Genomic DNA, 17,070 nt, shown 5'->3' on the forward strand with positions numbered 1-17,070 from the left:
CCCATGAGAAAATGATGAAGTAGAGTAGTTGCTCATATACATAAATGAAATATACTGTAAATTGAATAATTTTGATTTAACAAGCACAGTAAAATATCAATTTTCAAGTTAGTAATGAAATATTTAAATGAAATTAAGCTAAGTGCCCTTAGTAATGTGATATTAACCGTAAGTTTCGTTTGTTTGCTTAGTTTCTGGTTGAAAATGTTTATGAAGATTCATGTTACGTCCAGTGTATCGTATTTTTCGATTAAAATAAAATACAGAAAATCCGTATTTTATTACGTATTTGTATTTTGCTGTTCCTTGTTTTAAATTTAAGTATTTTTATTTTGTATTTCTTGCTCAAAGTAAATAAAATAAAAATACTGTTTTTAAATACTTTACATATTAGAATTTGTGTAACACGGTATGATATAGCACATTTTTTGGCCTGCACTATTGCAACTGCAAATTGACTTGCAATAGTTTCTCTATATGTCCATTGCGTTTTACTTCAAATTTTCACGAAAATTTCAATATATACCGAATTTCATCTTAGTTTTGTGTGATTTCATTAAAATATCAGGTTTATCATACCTATGGTATAAAGATTTGCCTGAATTGGCGGTAGACAATCAGACATAACTACACAAACGAAGAAAGAAACACTGCCGACACAGAAATACAATTCGCCGGAATTTACACCATAACGCTATTAGCTCTAAGAGATTGTTCGTTCGTAAATACAAATCAATCCCGAAGGTCTAACCACCGTGGGTGAACGCTCACTCGACGCTCACCTTTTCACCCACGGGCCCTATAAGGGATGTGTTTTAAGTATTAACACCACTCGGGTTTGAATCAAAATCAATTGTTATACACTACACTGCATATGGAGCACCACAGTAAATACAACTATAACACTTAGATTCGACGCTCAACATTCAAATATTCTCGGCACACTCACTCCCTTTTTGTCTTCTTACCTCTTTATAACATCCTTCTACAAGCAAGGCCTTAGGCAATGCCGTTTCCCACTGCGCAACGTTCGAGTTTCATCCCGATCCGGATTGATTTCCAAAACGTCGATTGCAGTAGCATCCTTTCCTTTATCCTTCATTTCCTTACACTATGGTAAGTATTAAAGCTGCTTATAAACCATGTAAGAGCCAATATTGTCACACTAACTTTGACATTTCTTTTTATGCAGTAATAAGAATGCCAGGAAAACCGAATCACAGAAGATGTTCTTCGCCACTTTCAAATTGAGGACGTGGACGGCCCAGAAAGCAGCCTACTGTAGATAGTGTAGAAGATTTGAGTTTTGTCCAACAGGACATTCTAAACGAAGAGAATCAGATTTTGTTCGATGAAGCTTCTGACTCAGTCTCGCAGGCCATTGACTTCAATGAGAATCAGGATTCAGGCGTGCAATTGAATCAGGCTCCTACTCCAGATTTGTCGACAGAAAATCTTGCTCGAGCTATTTGGTCAGATGATGAGGAAATTGAGGATGACGAAGAAGCTCCAACAGCTCGCAAGGATCCTGATCAACCACCCAATACTAATCCAATTTCAGCTTTCAAGCAGAGTAAGTACTAGGATTACACCAATATTGTTTACCAATTTAGCACTAATTTATATATTTATATCCTTATTTTACAGACTCATTTCCTTCCTGGAGAAAAGAGTTCTTCATGGATTGGCGTTAGGTTGCAGACGAGCGAGTTCATTGCCTTTGCAAAACGTGCCGGAATTACTTTTCCACACCCTTCTCGTCAAGCCACTTTGGACCGACTCGCGACTCGCATGCTGGTCACTGGAAACATTCCCCTAATTTTTTTTAGGAATCCGGAATGGAAAGAATTTGTCAAGGTACATTACATATTTGTATGATGTTACTTTTATATCACTTGTACTTTGTAACATTAGGTCATCATACCAGGTTACAAGGCCCCAACCGATTTCACAATGAGACGGCGTCATATAGGAGAAGAATATGACCGAATTAAGATGCTCGAATGCCCGACGAAAATAAACATCGGTTCCCTTTACTGGCACCGATTGCACGTGACATATTGGGAATCCCTGCTACTTCGGCCAACATTGAACGATGCTTCAGCACAGCGCTAGACATTTTTGCCATAAAATGTATCAACAGGAAGGTTGATTTACTAAATATGCTACTGTTCATTACCCGGAATAAAAACTTTAAATAGTTGTCTAACTGTGTTCTAGTTTCGCAATACAGAGAAAAAAAGTATTTTGTATTTTATTTTGTATTTTATTTTAATTTATTTTGTATTTTAGGTTTTTGAAGAAAAAATTTATTTGAAAGGTCGAGTATTTTAAAATAAAGTATTTTTATTTTAAAATACTCACTTTTTTATCAAATACGATACACTGGTTACGTCCATTGTACTATCTTACAGCTTAGTTCTGATACTATAAACGACTAACTACAAGTGATTTCGCTTATTAGAATGGCCAACCGAAATAGTAATAGGATGATCAATAAGGGATGCAACCTGAAGAGGAGAAAGATCTACCATCAGCTGAACAAGCCCCTGACGATAATGACATTAAAAGAAGAGTCACGAACTGTTGATTTGTCTTATGTATTGTTCGCCACTTTGACAGCCTATTTCGGACCGTGTTTATGGAATTTTTTGAGCAGAAAAAATATTGTCGACAAAACAGTGAAACAGTTGGACATCTACGAAATGCTTAAAGTCATGATTGCTGAACGGAAGAATGATCTTCACTTTTTTTCTACCAGTGAGCCCTCTGATACATACAACTTTGAAACATCCATGGCTGGGAGACAATCCGTAGTTCATGGCTACTATGATGAAATTTCAAAGCATTGGATGCGAAGGTGAAATGCGTCCTAGATGAATTGATTTTGAAGAAAAATAGCCCATTGGAAGTACAGGTTTCTTCTCTTTCGGCGCCAAAATTTTTGTCAGAGGAAAACATTCCGCAGCTGTCCGGCGATATGAACAAGACGGAGTACGTCGAAGCGATGAAGATCACGGTGAAGATGTACAGGTTCGTTAAAAAATTTCTTGGACCAGTTTTAAGAGACTATAATTTAAGGAACCGAGGTCAGCCAGGTTGCGATTCAGAAATTGACGTTCAGGCTCTTCTATTTGATTTGTTGGACGAGTGGCATAAAAACCACCTTACTAAGCCAAATTTTTAAACTGAACTCGCAAACATCACGACAGCAAAAGAAGGACGTAACAAGGTTTATCACGGCGAGGTCGTTGTGATATTTCATCATTGGAAATTATATTTCGTCTCGTGGATTGACTTATGTTATCTGCTAAATGCAAAAACTTCGGCTGAGAAGATAGCAAAGGTATATAAGCAACTTACTTCAGATAAATAATTGTCGTTTGATCAGTCGCGCTTTCTTAAAATTTTGCCAGATGACGGATGAGCTAATTCATCGACATTCAAGACATTCGTCGGTCGGAAAATCATCATTAAGCGTCCTGTGCTTCAGACGAAAGTCTGCTGCTGGTGAAATGGTAAGACGCTTGTCGGCGCTCACCGCTCAGAAAAATATGTAAAAACCCATTGGATTTCAAAATTTCCTCAAATTCTTAAATGATTTCGGACCCTCCCAGATGATTATACAGACTCCCAGCTTATTTTTTATATAATCTGAAGCTAAAGAGCTACGGGACTGTTTATTCCAGATTTATTGCAGTGGAAATTAAGTGGAAGCATAAAATAAACTGGAATGTTGGGGGTGACTCTGCTACTCCGACTTCTTTCCTGCTCCACGTCTCGCGCCCAACTGCCTGTCTCTTCTTCCCCAACGAGTCTCGATGGTTCGCCATCTAGCGGTCGGGATGGAAACTATCCGTACCGCTACACTAGTGACAAATTTAAAGAAATTATCCCTAGCATCCAGTCCAGCACTTCATAAAATATGTTGGCGCAATGGTATGTGGTGTTGAAATAATGCCTGTGCAATAATTATGCGAATTTTTTGTTTTATCAACACAAAACCAGAAATTCAGGTTTGAAAAAAATAAAACGAAATATCGTTTGCCAATATTTGTTTTTTTATGAGATTGCAAACAAACCAGAGATAGCCGAATGTTAGATTTTATGTACTTTTTACGTTGTATTTGGTCGTGGTGTGAACGTGACTTGGTATTTGTGTATGGTCTGAACTGTGAGATGCTATTTTGGGGTCTTTTTTGCCTTAACCCACAATGAAAAACAATTAAATATCAAGACGTGACTCATAATGCTTTGATCGTTTGATTTTTCACCTTCAGAAGACGTAAGGCTTTGGTAAAATTTGGATGTAAAGAAAAATCTCGTTATAAAGATCTTTGATTTTAACATCCTCTACGCATCGCATTACGAAAAATATTGTCATGGGATTCTTGAATAGATTGATTGGACTTCTGTTCTTTTCGTGATAAATAGTTACCCAAGGTCATTCTCGTTCTTTCCAGGGAATGAACTTCCTTGCTATCCAGAAATTCTTAATTAATAATCCTACCCAGAATTTCAATGTTATGTTTTACCCAGGAATCCATTAACCTTCACCTCTTTGGAAAGGAACTCAGATCTTTACTAGATTCAGATTGTACTTGAATGTTGGTGTGCGTGGATGTGCCTTCCTCATCTTTTTTCTATTTGAGGTATTCAGTAATAGCCTATTGTATTCAGAATTGGTTTTGCCCTTTTTATTTCTAGTGTCAGTGTTAGTTCGATCCACTTTTTGGCCGTGTTTTCGCCAATTAGTGGAAGTTAGGCAAATTGACTGTCTTATTTATTAAACAGCAAAGAACCGGACAGTTACTATTGGTCGAATTTTAAATAAGATCTGTTAAGTTCATGCCTTTAGTGATAAAAAATCCTGTGACAATATGAGTCATTGTAGTTTTTCCATGGACTACTCTAACTAAAGGACGAGATTCTTTCCCTATCTCGCCTTGTTAAAGGGTGTCGGGTGGGCTATTTTCACGAAAAAAAAAATTTACATACCATTAAATGCAGCTTTAAAAGGCGATTCTAATCACCAAATTTTTTCTTTATAAAACGTTTAATTTAAGAAGATATTGCGATTTAAAAAAGGGCGGGCGGCCGTAGCCATCTGTCAACCAAGAATCGCATGATCTTGCTGATTGACAATTGAACTTGAAATTGTTGAAGGAAAACAAGCAATGAGTTAGGATTTTTTGCTCCCAGATGGCACCGGCGGCCCGCCCTTTTCCCTATTTTCTGATAGAAAATAATTAATATCTCGTTAAGGGTTAATTTTCCATGTAGGGACATTTGGTAAGTCAATAATTATTTTAAAAAATGAAATTTAATAAAAAATAAACTAAAATTACATGGCCGACAAAGGAATTGTCAAAGAGTCCCGTCCTTTAGTTAGAGTAGTCCATGAGTTTTTCAGGGTCACTTGCAGTTCAGACGACGTTAAAAGGTCACAGTATAACCTAATGTCCAGTGATTTACGTCTGCGCGACGTCGATTCGGTTCCACAATTGCTATTTTGGCATAACAATCCAAACGGTGCAGTGTTGGCTGCAAAGTGAATCATTTCCTTTAGTTAGATTGGAATTGTGTAAAACTTAACTGATAACGAGCTGAGTGAAGCATCATTGTATTTTCGACTTGTTTGTCGTCTTACAGGTCACAAAGAAGCCACTTTGTCTACTTCATCAAAAATACCGTAAGTATAGTTTCGGGGAAACCGTGGCGTAACTAACTATTTACGAGTCATGATTGTTGCTGCATACCTTCGTGTCAAAATAGAAGTACTAGGTGCTGGTACTACATGCATGCTTAAATTTCAAACGGCAGCTTCCTATCTTTCCTCAGAACTGTACATCATTGTTTCTATTATCCTTATCACAAGTGTTACCCAATGTTTTAATATATGACTCACTGTTTGCTCACTGATATGTACCAAATAGTATGGAGTGGTTATACTGCTGTTATATTATGTGTTCAGACTACAAAAACATCAGTTGGAGATACGGCGCCCTGCAAAATGGTTTGGAAAACGAGCTCACCGAAGAAGAAAGCTAAGAAGAGAAAGGAAAAAGTTGAAAAGGAAACCAAACTGAAATCTACGGATGCCGTTCATGGACCGAACGTTTCCCTACGTCAACTGTATAACGAACGAGACAAGTTGGCACCGACCGAAATGTTTTCTCGGCTTCAAAAGATGTCGGCTTGCGTAGAAGAGTTTCACCCAACTGACATGGAATTCATCTGGTTGATCCTGGGATGCCTATGTAATAGGCTTGGCGATATAGATTTGAAGAGGATGGCCAAAATGATCGAAAACAAAAAATTGTACCACCAATTTGGTTTGTGTTGTACTAATATTTCAAGACTTGACATTGACAACTCTGGTAAAAAGCTTAGGCTGGAAGATTTGTTCAGAGCACTTTGCAAAACAACAAGCCTCTACCTTACTGTTGCGTCCAATGTGGCTGTTGCAATCCGCCCAAATTTTTTTATTGACCTTTATAACACAACACAGGGCCAATCCATGCAGGATCTTCAGTTACACCCAAGAATTATTGAACGTCTTCGTCTGATTCAGAGTATGCTAACCGGGGACGAGATGCAAGATGACTCGGGAATAGAGAATCAAGATACGTCCTGCGAAGTAACAACTTTAGCTTCTGAATTTTCAGTGGAGTCCTTACTTGGTGAACCACCAGACGACATCACCGACTGGAACATTGTACCAAGTCAACACGATATATTCTGGCAGGAACAAGTCTTTCTTAGGCCCAACTTACTTCGCCGAGCTTATCCTGATCTTGAAACTTATCGAGACGTCCAATTTCGTCTCCTGATGGAAGACTTCATGCAACCGCTTCGACTAGGCATGGCCAAAGTGTCATCTGGACAGATTGGGCCGCGGGGTGTCCAAGAAGTGAGGATTTACAACAACGTAACCTTCAAACGGAGCGGCCTGGTCCAGGACAGACATCTTGTTCCAGAACGCGAAACATCTTGGCGGTTTTACAAAGTTAGTTTTGAGAGATTGCCACGAGTAAATTGGATCACGAGTCGGCGTCTTATTCACGGATCGCTTGTTTGTCTGTGGGACGGCACGAAAGAAGTCATCGTAGCCAGCGTTGCAAACAGGTTTACATTTTCACCCTTTAAATATCATGGATTTAGAATTGAATGCTTACGAGATTTAACTTTCCTCGGGATTTAGCCACCCACAAGAACTGGCCAGTGGCCAGGTCACATTGGCTCTCGAATCGCCAGACCTTCCAATTAATTTAACAGAAAAGGTAGTAGACTAGTATTTTAAAACTATGTATACGTCGTACTTCTCTTAACCGTGTGTTTTCCTAGGTGTACGTGATGCTCGAATCGGTAGTATTCTTCGAACCTTACCGGGCTGTGCTTAAAGTCCTGCAGAATTTCACGTACGATTCTTTCCCGATGTTGGATTACTTTCTCGGCTTCGAAAAGGGTCAAATGATCCCATCGTATCTTGCAGACTCACCAGTTTACATCCTTAGGGATAACAAAGACTCCCCTCTGAGAATTCAAACCTTAAACTTGGACTTGGCAACCTGGCCAAGTGCTGAAAATTTGGGTCTGGATAAGAGACAGCGCGATGCCTTGCAGCAAGCCCTTACAAACCGAGTGGCACTTATTCAAGGACCACCTGGCACAGGAAAAACATTCTTAGCTCTGCGGATACTGCGTTCATTGCTTGAAAACCAAAATTTCTGGCAAGGAAAGAAGGGAGAAATAGGAAATTTATCGTTCAAGTTGCAGCTGACCTCAGAAATGGATTGGCGTTTAAGAAACAAAATTTTCTGGAAGAGACACGGTGAGAACTGGCAAGACAGCCGAACGCCCGTCGTCGTTATATGCTATACGGTAGATAATTAATTTAATGGGTTCTACATCTTAAATGAAACATTTAAAATTCATTTGCTACTTGAAATTCGTATTATGTAGAATCACGCTTTGGATCAGTTTTTGGAAGGGATACTTGGCACAACTAATAAAATCGTCCGCATTGGAAGCCAGTCGAAGTCATCGATCCTGGAACCTTATAGTTTGCATCAAGTTAAATCCAGAGTCATGCAAATTCAGCAACATGGGCCATACTCCGATTCAAATTACCTTTATTACTTTTACCGAATGAAAGAGGTACGTTAAAAATCCGAAACGGGTTAGTTTTTGCGAAAATAAATCAAATTTGTTTACAGATACGAGCCAAAATGGAAGTGCAAATTGATGTGATTCAATGTAAAATGAGCCAAACGCAATTCGAGATTCTCCAAGTTGCTGAATTGAAACGTAAAGGTGTCATTAGCGCTGAAATATCCGAGGTGTTTGAACACGCGAACCGACGCCAATGTAAACAAAAACGTAAAGACAACATCCTCAAGTGGTGGCTTGGCTGGTCAAACCATCGTCAGCTGCTTAAAGTACTGCGCGAAATGCGAATGAATTATCGCAATAGAAGCCAAGTGGCGAAAGCAGTTACAGCCATGAAAGAGGAAAGCGCCTTTGAATTTCTACCCGAAGATATTGAAATGCCTGACCGTATTGACAATGATATGAACGAAGACATTGTCGACGATGAAGACTACCCAGAGGAGTTACGTTTGGCCAGGGAAGAAATCAGCTCTGTAGTATTGCCCAATCCGGTTAGTGATAACGTTGATGATGGCGAATATGTCCCGTGGTGTCAATCCGAAGAAGGCCATGAAGATATGGAGGATAAAATATTCTCAAATTTTGCCCAAAATCAAATGGAGAGAATGCAGTACATTCGTGACTTGCTTTTAGCGATGCAGTACGAGACTTACGAGCCGGAAGATTTCTCGGCCGATGAAATCATGACTTTGCCATTAAGCAAACGCTGGATGCTGTTTGCGCAGTGGAAGCGCAGTTACCAGGACATCGTAAATAATGATTTACGTGACAGTGAAATAGACTACGAAAAAAAAATCAAGGAATATAATGAACTCAAGGGTGAGGCACTTGCAGCTCTTTGTCGTACTGCAGACGTTGTTGGTATGACCACCACGGGAGCAGCTAAGAACCGGGCACTACTCGAATCGCTTAAAGCGAAAATAGGTATACCTTTTAAAGGTTTTGCTTTCTTCAATTTTTTCTTCAAATTTTAGTGCAAATTTTCTATCTTATAGTTATCGTGGAAGAAGCCGCTGAAGTTCTCGAGTCGCACATTATATGTTCATTAACGGCTGATTGCCAACACTTGATTATGATTGGTGAGTATTGCATTGAAGATCATTTGAAATTAAAAATGATTCACAGTTCTTTCTCGAATTTAGGGGATCACCAGCAGCTGCGACCGTCCGTGAACGTACACCAGCTGGCAACGAAATATCATTTGAACGTATCACTGTTTGAACGTCTCATCATGGGTGGCATGAAGGCAGTTAGGCTCGGTGTTCAGCATCGAATGCGACCTGAAATAGCACGGTTGATCGTCCCAGCTGTCTACGCGCAATTAGAAAATCACAGCAGTGTCTATGGCCATCCCCACATTCCAGGAATGCAAAACGACGTAATTAAAAATTTCTCTTACGAGGATTTTCGTAGTTTAACCGCGTTATCGTTTTCAGGTATTTTTTTATCATCACAATCATCCGGAGAAGGAAGAAGGCAGCAGTTTTTACAATCTGAATGAAGTTGCAATGGCCCTTCGTTTAGCCCTGTATTTGATGCGAGATAAACAAGTTTCTGGCAAGCGAATCACGATCTTGGCCACCTACACCGCGCAGCTACATCAGCTCTTGAACGCTCGAAAAAATTACAAATCGAGCGCGTTAGCTGACGTTCGGATGACGGTGGTTGACAATTTCCAGGGGGAAGAGAACGACGTCATCATTTTGTCCTTGGTGCGAAACAACACACGCAACTCGGTTGGCTTCCTGCGCATCGACAATCGCGTCTGCGTGGCGCTGTCCCGTGCCCGCAACGGACTTTACATTTTGGGTAACATCCGTATGCTGGCCATGGCAAGTCCACTTTGGGCTCATATGGAAAATGTTTTATTGGAACACGGAGAGATTGGCGAAGCGATTCCTCTTCAGTGCCGCTACCACACCCAAACCATTCATAAAGTATTTCAGATGTTCATACATATGATATATATTTGTTCGATAACCGAATCTTTGTTTTAATTCCATAGGTAAATCGTCCGGAAGATTTTCCCGTTGGATCATTTTGTAGCGAAATTTGTGCAGTTGAGTTGCCGTGTGGCCATGGATGTAGACTTACGTGTCATGCGGACGGACCCCATACGCGAAGTTGTCTCGAAAAGGTTGAGAAAAAACTGAATTGTGGTCACAGTCAATCTATTGCCTGCTCGACAAATATCCTCGAAGTGGCATGTCACGAGCGTGTACCGGTAATCATGAAACCGTGCATGCATGAACACTACGTCATGTGCTCGAAGAAAACAACCTCAGTTTCAGGATTTCCCTGTCCCGTCTTAGTACAAAAATTACTTCCGTGTGGACACAGCCAGCAGATTCCTTGTTCTATGCCACCGGACGATTCACTTTGCAAGACGGAAATCGAGCACAGATTTATGTGTTCCCACACTGCAAAGATACCTTGTTATCAATCAAAAATTCATCCTTTTCTGCTGGAATTTTCTTGCAAAGAAATGGTATGCAAGAAATTGCTCTGTGGTCATTCGAAATGGATGAAATGTTCTGACGATCCATCAGGATATGATTGTGGCATAACAGATGAGAGAAAGCTAGACTGCGGCCACGTTTCGGAGTTCGTCTGTCCTGGAAAACCAATAGTTATCCCTTGCCAGGCTACGGTCAACCGTCGAATGCCTTGTGGACATAAACAAAAGGGTATATGTTCCAAACCCATTGAACGATGTCTTCAGGAAATAGTTCGGTCTCTTCCATGCGGCCATAGCATCAAAACCGTGTGCTGGAACACGACTCCACCTTGCACAACCGTTGTAGAGAAGATGTTGCTGTGTGGTCACATGCATCCTGTCCGGTGCAGTGAGGGGATTGGTTCAATTGTTTGCAACCAAGAAACCGAAGTACTCCATCCACTCTGCTCGCACGTGCAAGTGGTTCCATGCTCAATCGCGAAAAATAAGTTTCAATTGTGCCAATGGAAATGTAAAGCCGAACCGTTAAAGATGCTGCATTGTGGACACGAAATTCGTCTTCCATGTGCACAACAGATTGACAAGAGCATCACTTGCACAGCCCTGATTAATTACACATTACCATGCCATCACATGGTCACCATTCGTTGCAGGGAACAGGAGATAAAAGCAAGAGATAAATGTAAAATCAAATGTGGAACACCCGTTGATTGTGGACATTATTGTTCATTACCTTGCCATGCCCGTAGAACTGCGCATGCTTGTAATGAAACGGTTTCAAGACAGTTGAGATGTGGTCATACTAAGGTACAATTTCTTTGTTGCAACATCTGTCCAGTTGAACTGTTTAAATTATTAATTTTTATAATTCTTAGGACATGCCGTGTTTCCGTGAGCCAAGCAAAGAAATATGCTTTGCACCCATATCGTTAAAACGTGCTTGTGGTCACGTTTTGAACGTCGTTTGTGGGGAAGCATCTTCTTTGGAAGAAAACATATGTGGCGAGCTTATTGAGAAACGGTTACCGTGTAATCACCTGGCCCGTGTTGCGTGCTCTATTTCTGCTGAAACAGTCTTCTGCAATGCTCGAATCGAGCAGGTACTAGGATGTCGACACACTGTTCCTACGAAATGTGGTGTCCCATTGAAGAAGAGACTCGCATTGACTTGTAATGTCGAGGAGGTAAAAGAATTGCCTTGTGGCCACATGTATCACTTAAAATGTGGGTCCAAAGAGAGCAACAAACAATTGAGCAGTCTCTTCTGTCGGTAAAGAAAAGTTCGCTCATCTTCCTTTATTAATCCACTTCAAACGGCTTTCCTTTCTAGGATTGAGGTGGAGAAGGTGATTCCAAAATGCGGGCACAAAGTGAAAATCGAGTGTGGGAAAAAGCTGTCCAGGAATGACTGTACTTCCATGTGTGAGAAAAAACTACACTGTGGACATCGCTGCAGGCTCCTTTGTCGAGAGCAATGCGCCACAAACTCTTGCCAACAAGAAGTCGAACTCGAAGGAGTTCCTATGCCGTGCGGTCATGGTTTGCGCGGAGAATGCCGTCTTCGTTACGCAGGTGCTCAGAAACCTTCAAGTCACATCGATTGAGCAGAAATGATTGTTTACATTTTCAGATCAAGCTGTTCTTGACGCTAAGAAGTTAGAGGTGGGTAATTGTACCTTTCCATGCAAGGCAAAATTGGCTTGTGGTCATCGCTGCACCGCAAATTGCAACGAATGCCGAATAAACCAGTTCCATTCCGCCTGCGTCCAGCGCTGCAAAAAGATCCTGATTTGTGGTCATAAGTATAGTTCAAATCATCCCTTACAGTGATGTTTATGTTCTCTCATTCTACACTGGTTCTCGCAGATGCGAAGCCCAGTGCGGGAAAGCTTGTCCCCCATGCAAAAAAGCTTGTGACTATCAATGCTCTCATCAAAAGTGCATGGAACAGTGCAGTAATGAGTGTGTTTCTTGCATGGTATCGTAAAAAAATTCTTTCCAATTAAAATTTTTTTTTTTTCTTTTTATCTGTTTTGAAATAATGATTGTTTGGTTTATTTAGAAAAAGTGTGAATGGGAGTGTCCTCATGAAGTTTGTGACCACCCGTGTTATGAGTTTTGTAAACGAGCTCCGTGTGACAAACCGTGCAAGAAAACGTTTCGTTGCGGACATACTTGTAATGGTCTTTGCGGTGAAATTTGCCCGCCCAAATGCCCATCTTGTGCCTACGTTAAAATACCTAACTACAACCCCAAAGCAAGGTACAACCCCCCCAAATGGACTTAGAATTTTCATTAATAATAAATATTTAAAATGTTTAGGTATATCTATCTTGAATGCGCCCACTATGTCGAAGTAGAAGAAATGGACGAATGGATAAACGGAAACGGGGAAAGTGAAGACACCGTGTGCAATATTCGATGCCCATCATGTCCGCAGTGTAGACGCGCCATTCGAGACTGTTTCCGTTACGGTGACAAAATTAAAGAGTTCTACGTAGATTTGATCAGCATCAAGTGGGAGGTTGCCAAGGACGATAAAGAAGTTTTTTCATACATCGAAAAGATCCGTAAATCTTTGACCAAACTGAAGACAACTGAAGTTGAATTTGAAGCACAACTGAATTCAGTCCTTATTCAGGGCGTATGTCTTCGCAGTCTTAGTAGAGATCAACGTTGGGATTTACTGTATCGTATGCAAATCACCTATCTTTTGTGTTACCTCGTAAAAGACGCGAAGAAGAAATATTCCATGGATTCCATTGAGCAGAATAAGAAGAAGGACGTCTTTGTATTGAGCGATACAGCAGTGGAATACGTCAAGACCCGGGCATCAATTGGATTTAAGTACATGGAGAAATACGCAAACTCTGGCCAGGGATACTATCTCGAGTTGTTGAGTGCGTGGAAACGTTTTGATTTGCATCGACAATTCTTTGTTGTAGACACCCTTTCAGCCACAGTACCAGCATCCGTTCGTGTTGATCAAAGGCAGCTGGACAAAGCGTCCCATCTACTTAACGGAAATCAGTGGACTAGCATTGAAGAAAACTATCTTTTGGAGTGGCTTGATCGCAAGTCAAAGTTTTTTAGTGTTAACTTGGCTAGCTCGGTAAATAAGACCCTCATTCAACGCCTGAACATGAGTAGTGAATTATGGATGAAATGCACGATACCGTCCTGCGAGGCCGTCTTTTGTCGTAGTCGTCATCCACAATGTCCTGAATGCTTGGATCAATCTCTCGCATAAGACAATAATTTCTTTTACATTTTTCTTTTAATTTCTTTATGTCAGTTTGTTGGCATGTTGCTTTTAATGTTAATCTTGTTCGTTTTACACAGAAATTACTTTTCGTTCCTGTTTTTTTTTTTTCAAAGCTCTTTCAGCAGCACTCAATTTTGAGCATAACATTTCACTCGTTCTAGATTTTAAAAAAATCTTTGTATCCTTAAGGAATGGAAATATCATGTGCCTCAAAGTTAATGTGGTTTGTGCCTGCCAAGTAGGAATTAAACTATGCTAGGATCCTCCGTGTAATAGCGACTAGTAGATTGAACCTACTTAGTCTTGTAGGGCTGACCTACCTGTAGTATCTGCATTTAGCCGACCGGCTATGACGAGGCCTTTTATCCACCAAACGTGCTGGCTCAATTAACGACGAAAGGATCGGGAGAAAAAACAGTTTTTTAGAGTGGGTTCACGAAAACCTCGTTCTTACACAGTTACTTCGGCCGTGACAGAACAGTTGGACATGACCAGCGAAATGCGCTGCAATTTAATCGTATTTTCGTAGAAGTCCGATTTCTGTGGTCAACCTTATTCCTTATGCTTGCCTTACCTTGATGATACGATTGTTACTTTAAATTCTATAAAATTGTAAAAATACGGATCACGGATAGGAAACTAATACAAGTATTACTTTAATCAAAACTCGATACGGGAAACGGTCAATCAGCATTTTAAATTGTATCATTATTCTTCCTGTCTGTGAAGTGCGGTTCTAAAATTACACTATTCCACACCTCACCTCATACATCAGTAAACAGCCGTTGGTTCATCAATCAGCCGATTTCAACCTGTCACGTGCGAGGGACGTCGGCTTTAAAGGCAACACAAAAAACAGCCGCCGGGATTTCTACAATTTGTTTTCCGCCTTTTTTCTATTTGTTTTTACACGAATTCGCTTGTAAGCATTTTGAAAGTTCAAGAAAAAGACGAAGTGAATGAAAACAAAGATAAAAAGAAACCTCAAGCTGAAATAGCTGATGAGCCAAATGGACCTTCAGACGGGCTACTTTTTATACTATTTGTTTCTATGAACACACAATGTTGTTAAAGAAAAAATTTCAAATTTGTTTCATCGAGACAAACCTTAGTTAATAAGATGTTGGTTCATTGCCCACGAATGCGGATTACATTTATCAGCGTCGCGCTCTTGGAATGCCGTACGAGTTTGCTTGAAAAATCTACCAAGACATATAAGACTGCCGAGAGTTGTTCAGCTGTTCCACGACTGCGCAGTGTTTTGAACAAGAATGCAGATGGTACTCTTCGTAATATGACGAAGGCATATATGTACGCCAAACAAAACGTGGAGAGAAATAATGAAAAAAGAAAATAGGTACAAAGGAAATGAAAATCAAAAACCGACTTTCACGTGAACTTCTCTAGAAACGCCCAACAGGGATTTAGAGGTGTGGAGCTATTTGGCACACCATTTCTCTCAGCAGCTGCTTATCTCTCGGCAGTTCCCGGCCAGCAACGAGTTGCGCTAGAAGTATACTTTTTTCATCCTGCCTGCTATTCAAGGATTGCTGTGCCTTTCGTTTTCTCTGAGTGCCTTCAAAAGAATCGAGTAGACTGAAACGATGTGGTACATGCCGGATCTCTGAAGGGAATATATTCACGCGAGTGGGGTCACGACAGCAGCAGTATTAGCTCAGCACTTTCTAAAAAAAAAAAAAATCAAAAGGAAACACGTTTCTCTTTTCAGTTTGAAAGGTAAGTTTTGAATTAAAATAAGGAACTTCCCGCGTGCGCTGGCGGGACACGGCCCATTCATCATGTCAGTGGTTGTGGTTTTCTATCCCTATTCGGTTTTGTTTCGTTCTGCTAGCCATTCGGTACGTGCTGAGCTTCAGCCAACAAAAAATGTTCGCTGCTTACCGAATGCAAAGGCATTTTCCATCAACAAATTAAAATAAAGCATGGCAACAAGAAAAATCCCTAAGTTACTTCGCACTCACGGAACCAAGAGCTGGGCTATTTTTGATTTTGTTTAAGTCGCACGACTCCCATGTTTTTATATTTATACATATTTACATCGGTCTCTTTTTTTGTTTTTTGCCCTGCTGATGCCATTGCACAAACCTTGCTGTTGTACGAACGCTGTTTTTATTCTATTTTTTTCCCACCCGTAGTTGTCTCATTTCGATGCCAGATGCTGGAAGGTAAACAAATGTTCACCGTGACCAACTGTGTGCTATCTGGCCATGCGAAAATGTAGATCACTTTATTCGAATGCCACGCAGGGCTGACCTAGTTTAGTGAAAAAGAACAGCCATATTACTGTTTTAAATATTCCAGCGCTGGACAACGCAATTAATCACTGGAATTACTGTATATTTTATCTTTTTCTCTAAAATCGTTCTAGGTGACGAAAGGAAGAGAACAGCTGGAAAGGACGTTTGAATTCATTTGTCTCTTGAACTTTTGACAAACTTAATAAAATGCTGGGACCGGAAGTTTGCACGATGAAATGTCCGCAATGCCAGGCGGAAATTCAGACGGGAATCAAAACTAAACCAGGGTTGGTTCCCATTTGTTCTGGCATTTTAATATGTCTCTTCGGGTAAACATGCCTTTATTTTCATTTTCAAATGGAAGTTTTTTTTTCCTAACAATTTTAATTGAAAAACAGATGCGTCCTCGGGTGTTGTCTAATACCGTGTTTCAGTAAGTAATTTGAATGGTTTTACTTGCACAGAATTAGTTGAATTATATTATTTTTTAAACTTTTATCTTGAAAGTTAAAGACTGCCTCGATGTAGAACACTTCTGTCCCAGTTGTAACGCTTACCTAGGTATGAGCTGTTATCCACTTTCCTATTTTTATACTTCGTCATTCTCGTGTGATGTTTTCAACCCGATTTTTCTAGGACGCTTCAAGCGGTTTCTCTGACGGACACTATGGTATCGATGTAACAAGATCACGGTTCCTAGCCGGTGTTTTTCGTGTTGCCTAAAAATATTCTATATACTTGGCTTTTTATCCGTTATTCGTGCTTAAAAATACATGGATCTTCTTTTGTTATTTTGGAGGGTTCTCCTTCAGTGCTAAGGAAGAGGTAGTACACTTTTTTTGGCGACGGTGAATACGTAATTAGCATCTAAAACTGTGAACTCTCTAAACGGACTCTAAACGGAGAATTTTGAATTT

General features: G+C 40.2%; 3 protein-coding genes and 1 long non-coding RNA gene across 7 annotated transcripts; 3 read left to right on the forward strand and 1 right to left on the reverse strand.

The window, feature by feature from the left end:
- The first annotated feature begins 472 nt into the window (after positions 1-472).
- LOC116923115 lies at positions 473-2,245 on the forward strand. Its single transcript, XM_045174014.1, has 4 exons — positions 473-1,116; positions 1,193-1,573; positions 1,648-1,857; positions 1,915-2,245. Exons 2-4 carry the CDS (start codon positions 1,478-1,480, stop codon positions 2,113-2,115), a joined length of 507 nt encoding a protein of 168 aa, XP_045029949.1. The 5' UTR covers positions 473-1,116; positions 1,193-1,477; the 3' UTR covers positions 2,116-2,245.
- Positions 2,246-2,581: 336 nt separating this feature from the next.
- LOC123472454 lies at positions 2,582-3,982 on the reverse strand. 2 transcript variants are annotated; one of them, XR_006646894.1, is made up of 2 exons: positions 3,364-3,982; positions 2,582-3,297 (listed from the first exon to the last, which is right to left on the reverse strand). It is a non-coding gene; the product is annotated as an uncharacterized LOC123472454 (long non-coding RNA). The 2 variants fall into 2 exon arrangements; XR_006646895.1 differs by having other exon boundaries at positions 2,582-3,307.
- A 1,455-nt stretch (positions 3,983-5,437) lies between these two features.
- LOC116922754 (NFX1-type zinc finger-containing protein 1) lies at positions 5,438-13,984 on the forward strand. 2 transcript variants are annotated; one of them, XM_045174005.1, is made up of 16 exons: positions 5,438-5,692; positions 5,975-7,128; positions 7,205-7,283; positions 7,348-7,884; positions 7,966-8,160; positions 8,220-9,096; positions 9,168-9,251; positions 9,315-9,550; positions 9,609-10,109; positions 10,178-11,437; positions 11,506-11,900; positions 11,961-12,202; positions 12,261-12,432; positions 12,497-12,608; positions 12,693-12,892; positions 12,953-13,984. In XM_045174005.1, exons 2-16 carry the CDS (start codon positions 6,014-6,016, stop codon positions 13,878-13,880), a joined length of 6,933 nt encoding a protein of 2,310 aa, XP_045029940.1. In that variant the 5' UTR covers positions 5,438-5,692; positions 5,975-6,013; the 3' UTR covers positions 13,881-13,984. The 2 variants fall into 2 exon arrangements, with proteins under 2 accessions (XP_045029940.1, XP_045029939.1); XM_045174004.1 differs by lacking the exon at positions 5,438-5,692 and having other exon boundaries at positions 5,753-7,128.
- A 1,378-nt stretch (positions 13,985-15,362) lies between these two features.
- LOC116923049 (cell death-inducing p53-target protein 1) lies at positions 15,363-16,944 on the forward strand. Of its 2 annotated transcripts, none has more exons than XM_032929587.2 (5): positions 15,363-15,632; positions 16,285-16,482; positions 16,552-16,586; positions 16,661-16,714; positions 16,790-16,944. In XM_032929587.2, the coding sequence occupies exons 2-5, from the start codon at positions 16,361-16,363 to the stop codon at positions 16,810-16,812; spliced, it is 234 nt and encodes a 77-aa protein (XP_032785478.2). In that variant the 5' UTR covers positions 15,363-15,632; positions 16,285-16,360; the 3' UTR covers positions 16,813-16,944. The 2 variants fall into 2 exon arrangements, with proteins under 2 accessions (XP_032785478.2, XP_032785479.2); XM_032929588.2 differs by lacking the exon at positions 15,363-15,632 and adding an exon at positions 15,832-16,081.
- Positions 16,945-17,070: the final 126 nt, after the last annotated feature.

This window comes from Daphnia magna, linkage group LG5, assembly GCF_020631705.1.
Source record: "Daphnia magna isolate NIES linkage group LG5, ASM2063170v1.1, whole genome shotgun sequence".
NCBI classification, from domain to species: Eukaryota; Metazoa; Arthropoda; class Branchiopoda; order Diplostraca; family Daphniidae; genus Daphnia; species Daphnia magna.